At 51.0% G+C, this 20383-nt stretch overlaps 2 protein-coding genes across 2 annotated transcripts; one reads left to right on the top strand and one right to left on the bottom strand.

The window, feature by feature from the left end:
* Positions 1 to 1711: 1711 nt before the first annotated feature.
* On the bottom strand, positions 1712 to 18060 carry TAT (tyrosine aminotransferase). Its single transcript, XM_032981775.2, has 12 exons — positions 17730 to 18060; positions 9362 to 9604; positions 9080 to 9184; positions 8207 to 8274; positions 7668 to 7826; positions 7349 to 7487; positions 6769 to 6821; positions 6250 to 6402; positions 5214 to 5342; positions 4689 to 4772; positions 3133 to 3231; positions 1712 to 2383 (listed from the first exon to the last, which is right to left on the bottom strand). The coding sequence occupies exons 1-12, from the start codon at positions 17974 to 17976 to the stop codon at positions 2240 to 2242; spliced, it is 1623 nt and encodes a 540-aa protein (XP_032837666.2). The 5' UTR covers positions 17977 to 18060; the 3' UTR covers positions 1712 to 2239.
* A 644-nt stretch (positions 18061 to 18704) lies between these two features.
* Positions 18705 to 20369, top strand: MARVELD3 (MARVEL domain containing 3). The gene is made up of 2 exons (XM_042797363.1): positions 18705 to 19035; positions 19193 to 20369. The coding sequence occupies exons 1-2, from the start codon at positions 18774 to 18776 to the stop codon at positions 19801 to 19803; spliced, it is 873 nt and encodes a 290-aa protein (XP_042653297.1). The 5' UTR covers positions 18705 to 18773; the 3' UTR covers positions 19804 to 20369.
* The last annotated feature ends 14 nt before the right edge of the window (positions 20370 to 20383 follow it).

The following is a 20383-nucleotide window of genomic DNA, read 5'->3' as shown; positions in this document are numbered from 1 at the left end:
CCCACAATAAAATACAAAGCATCTATGAGTATAATGCCTGAAAAATGATACTAGCACATTTGTGGTTTAATGCTAGTTTGCTATTGCAGCAAGGAAAACCTAGGTGTGGTCAAAAGGCAGTGTTATGTTTGCAAAAGATGGCAACGGAGGATGTGGCCTTGAGAAATCTAAATATCTTGAGATTTTGAGCTACATATATGCCTGTGTCTCTGACTCTCTTAGCATCCCTGGCCAAATGCTGCTGGTCTAAGAAGAAACAGAACAGTGTTAAGCATTGCAGAATATTTGCATGTTAACAGACATCTCTGAGGGGATTCTGAAAGGAAAGGGGTCCATGAAGGGAGACCGCTCTGAAAGGAGCAGCTTTCTCTAAAAAGGGGGTCTGTTCATTACTAATGGGAATTAAAGCCACAGAACCCAAGATACGTGGAGAAGAAATCAAGGAGACAGATGAAACTTGACAGCTGTAGTAGATGCAAGACAGTGTAACAATGCAGCAACATCATGCTGTAAAGGCCTCCTGGCCCAACAGACCACTCACACACCAGCCTACTTATTAATTGTCAATGTTTCATCTTAAGCAGCTCGGGTTATTTCGCTCTACTTGGAGGTGCAAATGGCGAGAAATCTCTGAAGCTGTCTACCATTCACCCATAGCCCCAGCTCCTCTCTCTTTGTTCTGTGATTTTCTTTCTTCGAAGGGAAAGGTTGTAGCATGGACATTCAGCTGGTGTGTCAATGACCTTTTCATACACTGCTATCATCCTCATACAGATACCTCCCCACTAATGGAGTACTGGTACCCAGACTTTGTCCTGTGCAGAGGAAGGGGAAGCAATGACATGTCTACAGAACCTGACAGGAGGTCTAGCAGTGTGTAATCTAGAGCTAGCCCACTTTTCCTGTCCCTGGGGCTGACCCGTGGATCCTGGTTCTCCAGGAGGACAGGTGAACAGAGCTCTAAGTGAGGACGTGAGGCACTCCACAAGTTGCCCCTGTATCAGCTTCAGAAATGGCTCCCCAAGCCACTGAGCAGCTCACCAGAACGGGTGGGCTGATGGGCATTACCATCTCTCAACTACCCAGGCACATCTCATGTTCCCACAGAATAAACAGACACCAGGGCACTAGTTCCTTATTACTTTATGGAGCTGATGTATTCAGCAATCAGTGACCCTGGCACTGGTGGCACGTCACGAACACTCCATACAGTACAAGCGCTTCACGGGGCACCACCCCTTTCCTCACCGCTGCAGCAGGAAACGCTTGGCTGCCTCAGCCTTGAACGCTTAGGCACCAGCACCTGGCATGGCTGGTTCCAGTCAGGGGGCAGCACCTCCCCACAGCAGTGGGCACCAGCACCCGCCACTTTGTCAGGGGCCACAGAGGTGGTGGGGCAAAGGGCCACGAGGGTCATGCCGTTCTGTGGGGAAGGGAAGAGCCAGGCTGCCACAACAAGCCTCCGGCATCAGCAGTGCAGGAGCAGCAGGCTCCAGTCTACACCAGCCTTGCAGGGCCATCCTGCCCTCAGGGCCTGGTGGGCACCTTTGAGGGTCTGAGGCACGCTCACCCTGCCCTTGCTGGTGATGGGGCAGGCCCTGGACAGCCAGCCACAAGGCAGAGGCACTGCAGCACCATGGGCTGCACAATGATGGATGACCCGCACGGGGGCCAAGCCCGACCTGGCGCAACAGGAGTACAGTGCAGGGACTGGCATGTCAGAATGTTTATTAATAAAAAAAGTAACAATAACTTACTGCCTTTGTCACACAAAGGGCTAGGTATAAAGAGCTCTGGCCTCCTAAGGTAACACTGGTAAGTGAGAGGTTGGTACTTTTCTCTTGTCCTCCGAGACAGTGGCCTTCTCCTGTCCCCAAGGGGAAGTGCAGCCAGCACAGGAGCTACTGGCCACACGGGGCCAGGGTCATGGGGCAAGAGCCCTGCACCCCTGCCTGCAGCTGGTTTTCAGGCAGCACAGACCAACAAAGGCTCTAAATGCAGAATACATGGAGACCCTGGGCACTAGATGCCAGAGGGTGTGCAAGCTGCAGTGGAGGAGGAGAGAGAAGTGGCTGCTTCTTCCCATAGTGCTGAGGGGTCTGTGGCCACAAGAAGTGAAGCAGCAGGACAGCAGTTGCTTACAGGCAGGGGGATGGGAGGCTGACTGGAAGCAGTCCTGCTTGCCCAGCTGCTGCCTCACACAAGGTCTAGCCTGGCAGATGCAGGAGGCCAGCTGTGGCTACTTGTCACACTCCAGATCCTGGCTCCCCTCAGCACCCTGATAGTGCATCTCACAGAACTCCTGAATGCGACTGCAAGCCTCCAAGATCATCTCCTCAGGCACGGTGATCACCACACGGAAGAAGTTTGGGTACTCAAAACACTGAAATGAGAAAGGTTGAAGATGACAGATTACCTGGGATAGTGCTGCAGTTTCAGAGACTTGCCTTGGTGCCGTGTGCTGCGCCAATGAGTGAAAATGGTCAGTGTAGGACAGCAGGGCTAGGCTCTTGCTCCCTTTGACATTTTTTATGTTCCAGTCAAGTCTGTGTAGACATGATGCTGTGAGGGTGACAGGACAAAGGACTCTATGGACTATGCAGGGCCCAGGGAATAGGCCGGAAGGAGATAAGGAAGAAGGCAGCTAGAGAGGATCCAAGGTCCCATCCATATTCAAGGCTGGAAGTGGAGCTGGAAGGAGGTTGGGCACATATGTTCTCAGCTTGTAGTCCATCCCTGTGCCTACAGGGGTAGGGGACTGGAAACAGGGTAAAGAAAGGAACGTAGGTGGGAACAGTCCTGGGCCTCTGAGGCAGCAGCTTCAGCAAGGAGGTGTAGGGGTACATAGGGTTCGGGGGTACAGCTCTGCCAACTTGAGAAATACAGAGCAAGCCTGAAGCTGGGAAGATTCTGGCAGCTTGACTGAGGGGTGTTAATATGCCAGAGACTGCCTGTCCCCATGCCTACACACAGCACTTGGAGCTCGCAGCTAGCACATGCACACCATTACAGAACATGAACACTGCACACACCTCCCAGCCTGTTCCCTGGGCTCAAGGCTGCAAACCTCTGTTGCTTCCCTCCCCATGCTTTGGCCCCACAGCTCCCTGGGGCTCTCAGTGTTAGGCTCACCGTGGCTGGCAAGCAGAATACAGACTGCTCCGAGATGAGTCGCTCAGTGAACTCCACATCATTTTCAAACTCAGGGAAATGCTCCATCTCAATCTCAACCTGCAGCAGAGGGATGCAACATGGCAACCAAGGGCCCCGAAACTATCTGCAGTGTCCCTGCTTACCCACATGGCCCCACAACTTTCCAGTCAAGTGCAGCTGTCTGCCCTCAATTTTTGCTCATGATTGGGGCTGACTGGAATGGAAGACACAAACAGAAACATATGAACAAAAATTCGGGGTTCTTTAAGAAGTATTCATTAACTACCTAAAGCTAGAATTTCAGGGAAGGACAACTTTAGTAAAAAGGACATTGGCAAAGATATAATAACCAACTACAAGTGAAAAGCAATACATAAGATATTGAAAAAGAGCTTGAGAGAGAATTCTAGTCAATACGTATTAAGAATTCTATCATGCAAGAAATCCATATGGTAAGAAAAAGACAAGAAAGATAGCAAGATCTAGAATATCATGAACAAAATAAATCCTTGTAGGATGATACAACTGGTAAAAATGACACTGAAATCTTCAATAAATATTTATGTTCTGTATTTGGAAAGGAGGAAGCTTTCCCTTTATCACATAAAGACAGTGATATCCTGGCCATTTGTTTATTACCAAAGATTATTTTAAATATCTCATGAAGATATTCTTGAGCAAACCAGGTGAGAGATAATTTGCATGCAGAAGTTCTGAACGAGCCAGCGGGAGGAAAATTTTACTAGATTATTTAGTTTTAAATAAAAGTTCAGATACTGCAAAAATACAGTAGGTGTGAAAGAATCTTGGAGCTGTGCCTCTACACAAAGAGCCTAAGCAGAGTGACCTGTGTAGCTCTGGGTAAGACTGCAGACAAGGTCAACTGATAAAGACTTGTCTATAGGACACGAGTGAGACTGATCTTGCAGTATTCTCCAGTTCTGAGTCCACATTTTTAAAAGCTGATGAAAAACTGGAGACACTATGAAACAAACAAAAATACAGATTAAACGTGTTATACTTAAGAGACTTAAATGTCTCAGTTGAGCTTGTTGAAATGAAAAAGGAAGTTTCACCACATCATAGAATTTTTTTTTTTTTTTTAAAGTGATGGAAAAAGGCAGAAAAAGAGACAACAGCATAGGCAGAAGACAGACATGCTAATAGGAAGAAGGCTACATCTTCAACAGGAGGCATGATAATCTGACTTGTAGTGAAGAGGCTTCCCATTGCCAGATGGCTTCAAATCCAGGTAAAACAACATTGTTTCGCAAAGTACAAGTCGCTGATTTCTGTGCAGAGCAAGTGGGTGAAATGGACCGGCCTCTGCTATGTGAGAAGTGAACAACATATTCTGGCCTTCTAAAGTGACCTGTAATGACACCTGCAGTGTCTACTGCACAGGGCACTGTGAAAATGCATGGTAACAGAGACCGGGAGCCAAGCACCAATCTGAAACCATTGACAAGCACTGGCAAGGAGACTTAATGTGAGTGCTGATGATCTGGAAATGGCACGTCACTTTCCTTGCTTACCATGAGGTACATGGCTCCAGTGGGCCGGACAGGCTGAAGGCCAGGGATAGCTGATAAGGCAGCATAACAAAGGTCAGCATTGGACTGAAAAGCAAAAAGGAGAAATTTCAAAACAGGAGAAATTCCAGGAAGCAGCTCAGCAAATGGAAGCCAAGCTCTGGACTGGGACCATAAACAGGTTTGCCCACTGCAAATAAAAGGACAACAAATGCAAACAGCATGGGTGATCATGGCCTTGAGTACAGCAGGAGTGACTGAGCTGAGCTCAGCAAGTCAGTGCCAAACATCCCATCCCCTGGGTCACCAGCTCCAGCTGCAGGGCTGGGCTGCCTGAGACTTAGCACAGCCAATATTTCTGACCCAGTTACCATGTCTCCTGCTGGAACTGGATTTGTTGGGCTCTCCTAGTCACAGCCAGAACTGCACCTTGAAGCAGGGTGAGGAGAGCGACGATGAGCTAGGGAGATGCGACTCTCTCCAAACAATCCATAAACAAACTGTGCTGACCTGATACAGCCTGTTTACCTTGAGAATGCTGAGGGTGTTGTGGTAGAACTCAGGGGGTGTTCGGTGCAAGATATGTTCCAGTGCTCCTTGAACAATTGTACAGGGTCCTAGGATCCTCTGACTTAGTCTTAGAAGGCCATCCCTGATCTGAAAAAACATGGTGATATTTGCAGCTCAGACTGTGCTTCTCTAAAGGAAAGGGACAGCTCCAAGGCCTACTCTCTGTATTCCTACAGCTGTTCACATCCATCTCTTCAGTGAGCAGAGTACTAAAGAACATTTGCTTGGCTGTATACCAGGTATTTGCAGACTATTTACAGTGTCATTCTCTGTTCCTCAGTTGCAGATTTTAATGCCAGAGACAACCTTTGGAGCTTCCCAGACTCAAACCAGGCTGGTATATAGCTAATACAAATAAAGCGAGAGCTGCTCTAAATACCACTTTGCATTTCCCTTAGGTTTGGGCTCACTATCCACACTTTCAAAGCCAGGGAGGGACAACCAACATTAGCTCTTCTGCTCTGCTCAACTCCTATTGGTCCTCTCTTCTCCCTCTTCCTCTGCAGAAAGCTCTCTAGGTGGAAAGGTCACTGCAGATTATTCTTGTAACACAGTTGAACAAATAGCCGGCTAAAGCACTGGCAGCACTGCAAGGTGTTTTGTTCTTACTTTTAAGAGAAACCATATAAGAGCACATAAAGACGACTCATGGACTCCACATGCTGGATAAGCCATGCAGTACCTTCAGTGCACAGCAGAGCTACTTGAGAAGGACTTAGACACACGCAAAAAGGACAAGGTATATATGAAGGAGCAGCAGAGACAATGAGCGTGTTACAGTGTTGATGTGGGTAGAAGGCCATGTACGGGAGCAGATGGAGTAAGGAAGTGACATGAAAAGGCCAGAGGTGCAGAAAAGCACGTAAGCAATTGGGTGACACCCATGTGAGAGCGAAAGAGCAGTAAATGCCTGTATCAGTTAAAGCCCTGGTGATCCACACACTGAAGACACTGCAGGTCTGTTGCTGTGACAGCAACACTCAGCAGTTCTCACCTCATTACCAAAGATATCTCTCCTGTCATGAATTAGGATCCAGCCCATTCGCCAGCCAGGGACTAGCCACCGCTTTGCCAAGCCACCACAGGACAAGATTGGCACGTTGGTGCTGAGAGTTGCAATGGGTTCATACTTGCAGTCAGCAAACACCTGTGACAGAAGGCTGTGTTAGGGATGTCCCTGCCTCTTGCTCCGAGAACTGTGGGGATATACATGAGGCACAACAAGGGAGGCAAAGAAATTATGGGAATTGATGGTGAAAGCTCCCAGCTTCAAGGTATGAACACGGTAACTGCACTCACATGAAAGTGAGCCAAAGAGGAAAGGAGCTGGGCATGAGAGGTACCCCTAGGACTGCACAGCAGAGGACTGGGAGCTCCAGGCATGGACCCAGGCACAATATAGGCAAGTGGAACTGTCACTCACCTCTGGAGACCTTGCTGCCATGGCCAAAGCACAAGTGCATCAGAAAGGACAGGCAGCATAGGGGTGCAAAGGACCGCAACTGACACTCACCATGTCTCCATAGATCTCGTCAGCAAGGATGGGCACACACTGTCTTGATGCCACTGTGGGAGAGAGGGCATTCAGCCTAGCCACCCTGCATCCTGCATGGGAGTGGACTTGCCCTTTGCTGCAGGGCCTGGCAGGGCTCTGAGGGAAGCTCTGTCCCAGGGCAGAGGGTCCCTATCTTCTTCCTACAGACAGTTCATTCTGTGAGCCCAAGCATTAGAGATCTCTGCCCTGGTTGAGTCTAGTTCTGCTCTCACCTGTGGGAGCAGGCAGCACGCCCCCCCGCAACAGGCCACGGCTCAGGAAGCATAGGGCTTCTAGTGAGCACTCTCTCTCTGTGGAGTCAGAGTGGAGAAATGAGCAGTCCAAGACACACAGAGCATTTGAGGAAGAGCAAGACACACCAAGTGTTCTTGCCCAGATAAGGCAACACTGTCACACTGAGCAAGCCCTGCTTTCTGAACTGCAGTCGGTCATGAGAGAAACAAAGCCCTGGGCCATGGTGCTGCTGTGATCAAGACATGGGCAATATGGGCAGACACCAGACTGCAACCATGCCCCAGACACACACAGGCAGGCTCACCTGCGAGGATCTTCTGGAGGTGGCTCTTGCTGAACACAGAGCCACAGGGGTTCGATGGGTTGTTCACAATGAGGCAAGCTGTCTTCTCATCTACCAGAGATTCCAAGTGCTTCAAATCAATTTCCCAGGCCTTCTCTGGCTAGTGAAGTGTAGAGAAGGGAAAGTAACAGCTGAGGAAGTGGATTTGCCACACAGGGTGAGGTGTGACAAGGTGCTCAGGGTTGCTCGGGTCGTCTTCACCCATTTCCCAGGCAGGGCCAGTGTATTTCTGAGAGGCAGAAATGTCAGGGCTGCCCCTTCCAGGCCTGCCACCACTTACCAACAAGTTGTAGAGTTTGACCTCAATCCCCATAGACAGTGCCAGAGTCTTGTAGAGGGAGAAGCCAGGCCGTGGCACCAGGATGTTCTGGCCAGGGTTGGCCAGCACTGCCAAGGCAAGCTCTATGGCCTGGCTGCAGCCACTCGTTAAGATGACATCCTGCAAAGAGCACACAGGAGTTCAGCAGAAAGCACAGCCACTCTGAAGTGCCCCAGCCACACGGGAGTGACATAATGCTCAGGCTCTGCCAGGCGAGAGCTTCTCAGCCAAGAAGTCAAGCCCAGAGCCTGACTGAAAGCTGGAAACCTCCAACAGCTGGAGAACTCAGTCTCCTGAGGAAGGTGGAGGAGAAGGACTCAGGACAGGGGATGAGGGCAGCAGGAGGCTGCTGTGGGGCAAGCCATGGGCTAGCCTTCAGTCCCACAGATAGGCAGGGGAGGAAGAAAGCTGGGGCAGGGCCCCCACGCTGTGTGGTCCAGACATGGGCAGCGTCACCCTGCCTGCAGGACAGTGGGAGTGCCTCAGCTGGGTACCAGTACCTGGGCCTTCAGTGGTGCCTCTGGGCAGCTGTAGTACGCGGCCACTGCCTCCCGGCAGGACTGGTAGCCTGGGAAAAGAGAAGCCAAACACAGAAGGGAGGTTTTCCCAGACTGTTTCCTTTGTCTTGCTAGTACAAGGCTCACAGCTGCCACCTAGCTGGGGTAAGCCTATTTGTTAGTGACCTTGTCCCAAGGCAGCAGAGGCTGTCCTGCCTCAGGCCAAGCACTGTACAGCCCTGAGGCTGGGCCAGGCAGGCCGAAAGCAGGGACAGATCCTGGGCAGCGAGGCAGACTCTGGCCCCAGCATGTCCTGGACACAGAACTGACAGGAGGAGGGTAGCCAGGGAACTGCTCTGAACCAGCGGAAGGCCAAATGGTATTACATGGCCTTCACTGTTTAATGGTGGCACGGGGTCAGCCCTCTCTGTCAGTAAACGGAATGTCCTGTGAGACAGGTTTGACCTAAGCTCTGTGCATGCTTTTTACACTAACTCCAAACAAGGCTCGTGTCTGTGAAGCCAAGGAGCCCAAGGGGAGTCCTTGTCAAGGCAGATCAGAAAGAAACTTGGCTGCAACCCATGGCAGGGAGACATAGTCCTGAGCCCTTCTGGGTGCCTGAACCCCTGCCTGTTCTAATGGCTGGGGGAGCAAACACAGCTTCTGCAGGAGGCTATGGGCCTCAAACAGTTCATGCAGTGAAGGGCACTCAGGTGTATCTGGGGGTACACATGCTTGCATGCTCACGGGACTGTTGGTGAGGGCAGCTGCAGGGTGCTATTGGAAAGATATCTGTGGGTTCCATATCCCTGCTGCAGTGTAGGACCTGGCATGTGCCTTCACCCTACTCTCACAGGAAGAGCTTTGTCAACTTACCAACAGATGGAGCATAACCGTTGTAACGTCCTGAGTCCAAAACCTCCTTAACAGCCCGTGTGACCTCATCATTTGTGGGAAGGTTTCCAAAGACCGTCGGGTCTCCTTTTCAAAGATTGAAAAATAGTGAAGTTTTCACTGATCTGTGCAAGCACAGATCTGTGTGGTTGTCTGGCCTACCCCTGGGTGTTTGGAGCAGCTTTGTGCTTCAGAGCCCTGCAATCTGCCAGCCACACAGTTGACCCCACTGCCCAGAGGCTTCAGCCACAGCACTATGCTCACCTAGAGACAAGGAGATCATAGCTTTCTTTGGGTTGGGCTCCACCTTCATGCTGTCTACGATGGCTCGGACAGGATTGAAAGTCTTCTTAGACATTTCAGAAGCTCTGACAGCCCATCTTGGCTTCCGGTCCTTCACCTTCCCCAGTGATATGTTGTTCCCATTGGTCTTGAGATGAACATCCAGCATAGGGGCATGATCTCCATGGCCATTCACTTGGATCAGGTACGAGTCCATCCTGAGACCTGTCAGTGCGAAGTGGATTTCCTGGGCTTAGTTAACACATGCCAAACAAGGGATCTGCTCATGTGGGGACATAGCCCACGAATCTCCAAAAATAAAACTTCAGAAAGCTGTAGACCCTACCTACTGCCTATGGACAACGCAGCAGCAGCAAGTAGAGATGTATTTGGGGCCAGGATGGAGTGAAACCCCACACATAAGCGAGAGCACAATGCAGTAGGAGAGATAAAAGCACCTCTTTGTACTTGCTGTACCACTGCCTATCATGGACTTGCTGTACCGAGGATCAGGCCCCGCTAAAGCCAGCGGCCAAGAGTTAGCAGCATGTGGTAATCACTGCTTGACTGCAGATTCAATGTTCCGCTGACAGAAGGGCCAGGTCACTCCCCTCCTACGCCCACCTATCAACTTGCACACCTTAAGCTGCAACCACAAGAATCAGCCCACTACATGTGTTCACACCTAGAACGTCCCCCTCCAGTCTGCAGACAGAAACGCAGCACCATTTAAATAAAATCTCAGATGCCAAAATGCTGGTTCTGGTCCTATGTTATTAGGATGCACTGGGCAGTGGCAGAATATTGGTTACAGACATTTGCCTCTGTCAGCAGAGCAACGGGGAGCAACAGCCCAGTCCACGGACCCCAGATCAAAAGACAGTGTTTATAAAACGAAGCAAGACTGGTACAGCCAAGAGGGAAATCAGGGAGCTGGCACTGCCCCAACCAAAGAGCCTGTACTCCAGCCTGAGGCTGGGTAACAAGCAAGGCACAGCAGAGGAACGGCTGCCTTCTAGGCCCCAAAATGCACACAGAAGTGACTTACACACCTCAGCATGGATACCCAGAGCACAAGTCAGACCCAGACAGCAAAAGCCTCACTTACAAACTGCTGCTCACTTAAGGCTTGCCACCTGCAGAAGGTTAGGGACAGAGCACAGGGCAGGCAGAGACCTCCTAAGCCACCAAGCCCATTCTTGCTGATACTGGCATACTATCTTGTAATCCTGCCACACACTACTTATGGTCTTATTTCTCTGCTCCACTAAAAGGCAATTCAGTGAACAGAGGCTTTTTTCTGATGGCAGTTACTTAGCCCCATGCTCGCAGATATTCACAACATATCTACCCTTTCTTGCTGCAGAAACTGAGCTGGAAGGGTTGTTGCATTACCTGGTTCTGGCAGGATTTGCCACCTGAACGAATTTCTCACTGCTTCAGTGAAGTTTGCACCTAGAGATGCCCCGTACTGCTGCATGTCTGGCCTACCCCTCTGCCAGGAGTCCCTCATTAGCTTGTTTAGAGCAACTGAGACTGATCTAACAGGGTCACAAAGCAAGACTTCAGCTTCTCTGCTGCTAATACCTCCTGGGTCTCCTTTCTACCAAAAGAAAGACAGCTGAAGAAGCATGCAGCAGGGCTGCATAAAAACTGATCAGAGAAGCGAGCCATATATCTCGGCTGAACAGCAGGGCTGAGTCCCAACTGTACAGTGCAGAGTCTACCCCAGCAGAGCTTTCACATCACACAGCAATATGGTTCTCATGCAAAGGGGAACTACAAGCACAACAGATGCCTTCAACATAGGCAGGCAGGGAAGATGTCCCCACTTCTCCCCCTGAAAGAAACAATGTACCAGAGCATAGCACTTTACCTTCTACAGCACAGAGAGGGAGACACCAAGAAGCCTGGGGGTCCAATCCCTACTTTTCATCCAGGACAAATCCCCTTGAGAAGAAATTCCTGCAAGTCCTTGCTGGTGAAATAAGCCCCAAAACTGGGCGTTAGGACTGAATCGTTTAGCCATTGGCTCACACAGAGGGCTGCTCTCCCCACCCAAAAACGCCCTCTCCTCCCCAAGTGTGTTCACTTCAAACACCTGAAACATGCCTGCTCATTAACTCTTCCTGGGGGCAGCCTACAGAGGGACACAGCTTGCCTTCCTGGAGGCCCTGGGCTGCCACCCTTTGGCACCACTTCCCTCAGTGTGCAGACTGTGGGGGACAAATCTGCAGTCAGGTATTCCAGCCCTAGCATCTTGTGATGCACCAAGAATGGACTGGTGGACCGCAAAGCCTGTGGAAAGCATGTCTGTCCTGACCCCAAGGGCTCTGGGTTCCCAGCGCATTGGCTGAGACAGGAGTTTGTGGCATCATTACAATCAGGAGCCATCTTCCTCCATAGGCTGAAGGGAGGCAGGCACTTTCCTAGCAGGTGTCTTGGAGGCACCAGCACCTGATGGGTTAAAGGAAGTTCAAGTTGCCATGGGTTTGGGGTTTTTTCCTTTTTTCCTTTTGGTTGCTGTAAGACCTGAGCAAACTCATAATTTTGACAGCTAACACGAATGATGCAATTCTTCCCTCTCTGATGGGACTGCAAAGCACGGATGACACCATTCCCAGAAGGCCCTTTTTTGCTAAATGATTTGAAAGCTATGCCTTCCTGTCCCTTGACTCCTGCAGGCCTGGGGTAAATAAGAAAGCCATCTGCATCCTCCCTGACTCAGAGGCAGGTTGGGAGGTGGTGGAGTGCAGCCAGCAAATCTGGCCAGGGTCCCTAGCCCCAGACTGGCTGGCAGGCCTCCCACAGGTTTGGGGTTTTGGACAAGGAATAGCCCTTTCAAAAACACTTCACAGAGAAACGTCTTGTATTGAAACCGCTTGGACTCTCTTCTAGTGAGACCTGACAATCCCAGACCATTTTCTCTCTTTTTACTGAAGCCTGACATGAGCGACCTTCAGAAGTTCATGCAGGCCCTTTCTGAGCACCTATGGGTTATTTTCTCACTTCCCCTAGCTGGTCCCATCTCTTGTCATGCTGCAGCCCTGACAGGGTTAAATGTGGCATTGGGAGGCCTCAAGGACGATGCTGCATGTTCTGCCTGGCAACAACCCTGCTGATGCAACTGGAGTTCTACCCGTGATACTGCACAGAGCAGTGGGGTTCAGGGGAGGGCACAGTGGAAGCCTGCTGCCAAGAGGGGAAAAAAAATGTGGCTCTGGAAACATAGGTAGACACAGTTACATAAGGCTGAGAACCTGGCCAGAAGTGGGAGGAGGACAGTGGTGCACAATGGGGTCAGTGGGTTTCTCCTGATATTACTATGCTTTTCTCCTCTCTCTGCATGACTCCAGTCCTTCTCTGGATGCTCTCACATGGGGTCTTCAGTCCCCCACCACCTTGTGGTGCACGTAGTCTCCCAGGGTTGAAGCATGAGCAGACAGCTCAGCATTTCATATTCTACAAATATGGCCAAGCCACCCCTTGTGTGGTGCAGTGAAAAAGGTGACCATACCTTGCAGGACGCATTTCTGCCAGCAAGGCAGCTGGCTGTCTTGACTGTCAGGACTTCTGTACCCCACTAGCCCTGACTAGCCTCCTTCCTGCAGTTTGCTCCTCTGTCTCAGCAGCTGTCCCCCACAGGTATCTTGTTGTATACCTCTTCAGCTCCCTCCTTCCCATGTAGCTTGAGCAATTGATTTTTGTCTCTTCCCAGAGGAAGGAGAAACTGGTGATGGCTTCAATGTTTTTTTGGTACTGCCTTGCTCCGATACCAGGACTACCCAGAGTCCTGTTTCTGTGAACAGAGGCCAAGCCAGCAGCAAGAGCAAGCAGTTCCCTTCTCCAGGACCAGACACAGCTAAAAAGCAGGACTGACAAATGGCTGCTTGAGTGGAGCATGGGCTCAAGCATCACTGCACTGACAAACCTGTATCAGGCTGCACCAGTAGCGTGCCCTGCACCCCTATTCAGGGTGCACTGTTCCAGCAACTGACACTCAACTGGTACTCTGCACAGAAATCCACCAGGATCAATAACAAATAATTTTACTAATTATCTCCTCGCATTTTCAGCAACTTCTGTCTGCTCCTTTCTGGCACTGGTACACCCCCAACGAGTTCAGGGCTGGTAGCCACAAATATGTGTATAGCCTAATCTCTGTTTGGTCTCTGCATTTCTAGTTGAATCAGCTTTTAATAACCAAATATGTGATTTTTAATTTTTTTTTAATCACTTTACTGTTATTCTCTCATTTAGATGAGCAAACAGCCATGAAGCCTCCTTGGCTCTCATGAATTTTGTGACTGCTTATTGATTACCACAGCATATTTATAATACTGCAGCAGGTTTCCTGAAATGCAAGAGACAAACCTTGCCTGTTACAGGTCAGGTCACATGGGCACTCTGAAAATGCACATATTCACAGTTAAATCTGCCTTGCACTGTGGACAGGGTTGCTGTGCTAAACCTACATATACCTGCATGAGTCTCTGATCAAACCATGATGATAGCTGTGCCTCCAGCAATCTTAATTGCCCAGCATTCACCTGAAATAGAGCTTAGCACCTGTTATCTCTTTGCATAATCAGAGCAGAAAATCGGTTCTAAAAGAAGCCAGCTAGGTTCTACAAAGCTGTGCAAACATTGTGTTTAATAGCCAGAAAGATAGCACAATCCACACAGAGTGACTCAAAGCCAGTAACTGACTGACTCAAAAATAGATAGTAGTTACTTCATCTGTCTCCTTGTGGTTAGGATCAATTTTGATTTTTTGATTTGAACTCAGAAATAAAAACCTGAAAGACATTAAAAGGCAAATAGCACAGTCTAGCTATAGATGCCTCGTTCTGGAAAAGTAGCCTGTGTACAGCAAGCGGTTTGCAGAGTGCTCTTGCCACCTATGTGAGCTGCACTTTGGAAAGGGGAGCAACTGGCACCTGGGGCCTGTCTGATCTCTGCACCTCTTTTGAAAGTGGAACAAGGTGGCTCTCACCACACATGAATGCAGGGCGTTGCACTAGGGATAGCGATATGCTGTTTAGGCTCCTGGTAGAGCTCTCTTCTGCAGGCCCTGGGTCAGGCTGAAAGCACCTGCACTAATACACCTGCCTTAATGAGCACTGCCTCTCATAATTGCAATTTCCCTCTGTCAAGAAAACTAGGGGATGTAAAAACCAAATGCTTTCACAACCATGGCATCTTGTGGGCCTCCCACAATACCAGTGTCTGTAAATGAAGTGCTGCAACCCGATACTAGCTGTGCTGGGCAATCCAGATCGCTCTCCCCAGCCACAGGCCATTGCACTGCTGGGGAGGGTATGGAGTCCAGCAGCTGTGAGAGCCCTCGCGCACTCAGCCTGGGCGCTAAATCCCTTAGAAGCATGCTGAGAGACAGAGTGCACTCCAGGTTTGTGGAGAGCTGGAAGCACTGGTGAGCTACAGGCCCGACAGCCACAGTGAGACACTTGCAGGCCCTATTACAGATGCTGAGAGGAATGCTCCGCACAATGTGAACATTAGTGGCTCCTGGGTACAGGCACGGTGAAGAGAAACACCTTGTCCAGCCTTGCGTTTTGCTTACACCCAGGTAAACATTATGTTAGTGCATACCCTGTGTTTGAGTTGTGACTTCAGAGACTTGAGCTGTTGCATGCTTTGTTGTGGCCGCTGCCCCCTTGATGGCCTTGAAGCCACAGGGACAGTGACCAGCCAATGAGGATGGGATGGAAAGGGGCACGGTGGCTCTGCAGGGCAAGGCGACACCATCAGCTTGCAGTGGGTGGGGTGGGCAGCACTAGGCACCTCCTTCTCTCAGAGCACAGACAGGCCAGCCCCTCCCCTCTCATAACTGAATTTGAGCCCCAGTGATGGAAACCAACCATCTGCCCAAACAATCGGCTCCAACAACAACTTATCCTCTCCTTACAAAGTGGTGGATTCAGTGTGTGTATTGCCTTTGTGGGGGGGATGGCTATATCACATCTCTTTTGCTTCAAGCTAAGCTCAGTGCTTCCTGACCATGCCAGCGGCAGATAGGGAGAACAAAATATTCTCGTCCTCTTGACAGCAGCTTCTTACAAGTTTGTAAGTTGTTAAGACACCTCCCTATTAACAAGCTTGCAGGTTGTTAGCAGACACCAGTTCCGTCAAATAAGTAGACTGAGATCAGTCTTTTTCTCATAGGTTGTATTTCTAGAGCTTTCTTTTGCTTTCCTCTGGATCCCCTCCAGCTGATCAACTTGCCTCTGCAAACACAGTGTGCAGGACTAGAGGCCTAATCAGCACTGAAGAGGGTAGGGGGGGAAGCAGAAGAATTTCTTCACGTGTCCAACATGTGACATTCCTGTTTATACACCCTAGCAATGTTAGTTTTTTTCGCAACAGGATGACATTGTGGACTTGAGTTCAGTTTGTCATTCACAATAACCTCCAGTTCTTTTCTGCAGCACTGCTGCATCGTCATCGTGCTGCGCTCATTGTTCCTGTGATTATTTATTTATGTGGGACAGTCAATAAATCTGGCTGTGGTGTTCAGCAGTGATTGTGCTGCAACTCCCAGCTGCCTCACACTGGAGAAATATGAGACAGTTCGTGACTTGCTCCCTCCACTTCACCCTCCAAGTTCCCGGGGAGGGCTCTGAACCGGGTCAGAGCTCTTGACCCATGGCAAGACCCAGGCCAGGCCCTTCCCTCGCCATAGTGCACCAATGACATCAGGAGCAGCCAGAAACAGAAGAGCCAAAAATTTAAAAAAATTAGAAAGAGAAGCCAAAGCAGAGGTAAAGATTAGTTACAGTGGCCTTGGCTTCCTGTTGCTCTCTTCTGCTGATGGCTACTTGTTGCAGTGAGAATAGGAACCCAGAAGACAAGGCTGACCGAGCTCAGCTGTGGTACTTTGAGCAGGAGTGACGCACAGCATTTTTTTAACATTTCTCAATATAGCAACAGAAAGAGAGTAAGATTGACTCAATTCTCTAATACCTTGAAGTTTGTACCTCACTCATTAGCAGCAAACACTCCAGCAAAACACTGAATGCATCACCAAATCAATAGAGCTGTGCTTCCCAGCTCTGTCGTTGAACAAGTAATTCCAGTACATCACAAACGCCAAAGAAAGCTTCCGCTCAGGTTACTGGATGACCAGCAGCAAGAGTCTGCACAAGAAATACTTATTTCATCCCTTCTTGTGACTCATGATTATTCAACTTAGTTGTTCATGTCCCTCTCATGGCAGCTAAAAGCTCTACTAAGCAAAATGGCACTGCCCACGATCCTAAAAGCATACAAAGGGTTGCTAAAGCTTTTAAGCTCATCGTATACGTGGCAGCAAGGAAGCCTAGGTTCTGGCACATGAACATGAGTGCACACTAAAAGGTGTGTGCAACAGCCTCATTGCTGAGCATCTGCACTGTCTCCAGGGCCCTTGTCCTACGCTCCTTATGCTCTCCACATTACCTAACTTACCACCATCATACAACTCCTGCCCCCTCTATCTGAACTGGGGATTGAACAGACTTCTTTAGCTCTGCAGTTTCTTATCCTAAAACTAAGTAAATTTTAAGATGAGTTTTCAGATCTGTCCTTCATAGAGTCAGGTAAAATGTTGAGAAAAGTGTTTTCCTACAGTGCTGGGGTGCACAAGTACTACAGTTTATAGGTGTCTCACAGTATCAATCTATAAGGTTGTTGCTGTTGCTCCTGCAAGGACAGAAGGGTGAAGCAATCTTACTATTGCCATCAATCTTACAGATGGAGGAGATGTATTTCTGCCTCTTAGTGACAAATTTGGACCTGTGGGGGCACATATTCAGACACTGTGTCTGAGATTTCATGGTGTAACCCTGTTTCCCTAAAAGTTTCTGTTTTCCTAAAAGTAACAAATATTTCTTTGCAATGCTAGAGCTTTTCTAGGCAGCGTTCGGTCAAACTCTTGAATAAAAGCATTCGCTCTGGCCGTGGAGTTTTCTATGCTTCCCTCTGTGTTTCCAAATTGTCCCGCTGTTTATTTTTTTTCCCCCATCTCAATGCCTTTCCTGAATCAGCTCTGCCCTTACCAGCCCTGAGAAATGCTGACACTTGTGCATGGGTGAGATCCTGGGCACTTGCCTTCACTGCAGCAACCACCAATAAACAAAGGAGCAATGCATCGCCTCCTCTGCTGGAAGGTAATGGCTGTGCTCAGCAGCCTCCTGGGATGGGATGGCAGCCAATCCCACCAGGCAGCAGGACATTATTGTGCACAGGACAGCCAGTAAAAAGGTCACATCATACTGTCTGAACAGACACAGAAGGGGTCCATTTGGTTGTGTATCGATAAATCAAAGGTAATGGGTCTAAAGAAAATTACCTGAACATGGCCTGCAGAGTGCTGAACCGGAACCTGGTAGTTGCACTGTGGACAAATCCCCAGGTGTTAATGGCTGTACTCTGGAGAGGCAGGTTCCGTGTGCCAGGGCAGCTAGAGAAGCAACAAAAATGCCGTGCATTGCCAGGAGCAGCACAGGCCAAGGCAGAAGCAGTTGTTCTGCTGTGATATGGAACCCTGGTGCACTCGTGTCTTGCACGCTGCATGGAACTGTAGTCACCGACCGCATCACACGATGGATTTACGATAGATTTAGGAAGGTCCAGAAAAGGCCAGCTGATACAACAGAGGGAATGGTGCCACTGCTGGGCGACGAGAGACTAAAAAGGCTGGGACTTGGGTTGAGAAGACAACAGAGAGGTAGGACTGAGTTTTGCAGAGGCATGAGGTGGCAGACAAGCTGAATGCAGAGCACCTTCACCAAAACCCACAGCACAGGGAAAAGCGGCACTTGTGAGAACTGGTCGGTACTCAGTTTCCAATAGGTACAGGTACTTGTTATACGGCAGGCGGGGAACTGCAGGACCTCGTCGCCATGACGGGGATCGTGTCCTTGAGAACGTCAAGGGAGCGGGCACGATCGCGGCCGACAGGTCCGTCAGCGGTGCCAGAAGGAGCGGGCGGCCACGCGCCCTCTCTACGCTCCACAGGGCGCGGCAGGGCCCGGCGCCGGTCGCCGCCCCTGGGGGACAGCGCTGAGGCGAGCCCCGGGCGCCCGGGGCCGAGCTCGCCTCCGCCCGCGGCGCGACCCCACGCCGCGCCGGCACTAGCACCGAGCCCCGCGGCCCGCGGCCCGGCCCGGCCCGGCCCGGCCCGGCCCTCTGCCGGAGCAGGGCCGCGCCGTGCCACGGCAGGGCGGAGCAGCCCCCGCGTCCCGCGGACGGGCCTCACCCGGGCGGGCGGGCCTCACCCGGGCGGGCGGTGCGGGGGCGGAGGGGCGGGGCGGGGCGGGCAGGCGGCCGTGAGGAGCCGGGGCGGGAGGGCCTCGAGGACCCAGGCTCGGCGGAGAGGGGCGGGCAGGCAGCCATGAGGGGCCCGGGCGGGGGACGGGACGGTGCTCAGCGGGACGGGCAGGCGGTCGTGAGGGGCCCGGGTGGCGGAGCGGGGCGGGCAGGCGGCCGAGAGGGGCCCGGGCGGGGGACGGGACGGGGCGGGTCGCTGCTATCCCCGTCGCCGTCTCCTGTCAGCGCCGTGCCCGAAGCGAGGCCGGAGGAGCCGCCGGGGAGCCGCGCCGCCGCGCCGGGGCTGCTGGAGTGCCGCCGCTGCCAGTACCTGCGCACGGACAGGGGTGAGCGGGGCGGGCGGGGGCCCCTCCCCTTGTGCCGCCGGCCCGGCGCGGCTGCCCCGCCGGGGCCCCCGCGCCTGTTCCGGCAGAGGCTCCTGCCTGGTTGCCCGCTGCGGCTCAGACCCGCCTTGCCCTGCCCTGCCCTGCCCTTCCCTTCCAGCTTGCTGCCAGATGGTGGGAGCGCTGCTCGCCGTGCTGATCCTGGTCTGCAGCTCCGTGTCCAGCGGCCCGGCGGGAGGCTACACGGGCCTTCCCGGCCTGGGGAGCGTCTACTACTACCAGTACGGCGGGGCTTACAGCGGCTTCAGTGGAGCAGACGGGGAAAAAGCCCAGCAGCTTGACCAGCGTTTCTATCTACTAAAGCTGCCAATTGCGAGGGCAGCAATGGCTGTGGGAGGGTGTCTGGTGGTCTTCTCTTTCGTTCTTATTTTGCTAGGTGTTCTACAGTTACCATGGCATTTCCCAGCATGGCTGCTACTTGAATGCGTCCTGAACACAGTGATTGCAATTGGCATAGTGCCTGCTCTGTACTGTTTCTTTCATTTTCTGCTCGGGGTTTATAGTTCATCAGTGTGCAGAGAGAGAGAGCAGCTTTATCAAAGTAAAGGCTATCAGGGATTTAGGTGCAGCCTGCATGGGGCAGAGATTGCTGCTGGCCTCTTGGGCTGCATAGCTGTCATGGCATACCTACTTAATGCAGGCCTAGCAGTCAGGGGGTACAGAACCGTTCGTGAACTGAAAGAGAAGCCAGTACAATTATACGAGCTTTAGAATGATTCCTCCACTCCAGTAATAGTCATTATTTTTGCCAGTGTCCTTACTGAGACAAAGCAGTATGCTTTTCTTTGCTTCTGGGCCGTGCATCCGTAATGCAGTAGAACACACACCGAGAGAGTATACGGTGGAGTCGAGCTGTTCCTAACTTGAATTTGCATTATTGAATTATTAGTGGACACACAGTCTCATGGCTCGTCTTCAGGTGGTGGCTGTCTCTTAGTAGGGCATGACTGTAGTCATGTGGTTGGCTAGCAAGCTGCCTGCTCCACAAGTAGCCTTTCCTTCCGTTCTGTCAGGTGTCTTACTCCCCTCCAGCGAGGTTTTGCTACAAGTGCTGCTACTACACACTTCTGCTTAACAGCTTTCTGTTGCTGAAACTCTTTATAAAGGGCTCGTGACTTCACTGAGAACAGAGCTCAAAGCGATCAAGGCCTGTGGCTATGGCAGCTAGTTACTGCTTCTTGTAGGTCTCTTGGAACTAAGAGGGCATTTTGAACGTCGCGTTTATAAATCCATCAGAGAATCCTGAAATAAACTTGCAAGATGATAAGTACACTCAACGTAATTTGTGACA

The sequence above is a fragment of the Tyto alba genome, unplaced genomic scaffold (genome assembly GCF_018691265.1).
Source record: "Tyto alba isolate M040663 unplaced genomic scaffold, T.alba_DEE_v4.0 Super-Scaffold_26, whole genome shotgun sequence".
Lineage (NCBI taxonomy): Eukaryota > Metazoa > Chordata > Aves > Strigiformes > Tytonidae > Tyto > Tyto alba.
This window is presented reverse-complemented; position numbering and strand designations above follow the sequence as displayed.

Excerpts from the sequence above, each read along its gene's own strand:
- TAT (XM_032981775.2), bottom strand. The coding sequence starts at position 17,976 with ATGCGGTCGGTGACTACAGTTCCATGCAGCGTGCAAGACACGAGTGCA. Across the intron at positions 8,275-9,079 it reads CGGTTATGCTCCATCTGTTG|GCTACCAGTCCTGCCGGGAG; the intron begins GTAAGTTGACAA and ends CTCTTTTCCCAG. Across the intron at positions 6,403-6,768 it reads ACGAGATCTATGGAGACATG|GTGTTTGCTGACTGCAAGTA; the intron begins GTGAGTGTCAGT and ends CTTCTGTCACAG.
- MARVELD3 (XM_042797363.1), top strand. The coding sequence starts at position 18,774 with ATGAGGGGCCCGGGCGGGGGACGGGACGGTGCTCAGCGGGACGGGCAG. Across the intron at positions 19,036-19,192 it reads GTACCTGCGCACGGACAGGG|CTTGCTGCCAGATGGTGGGA; the intron begins GTGAGCGGGGCG and ends CTTCCCTTCCAG.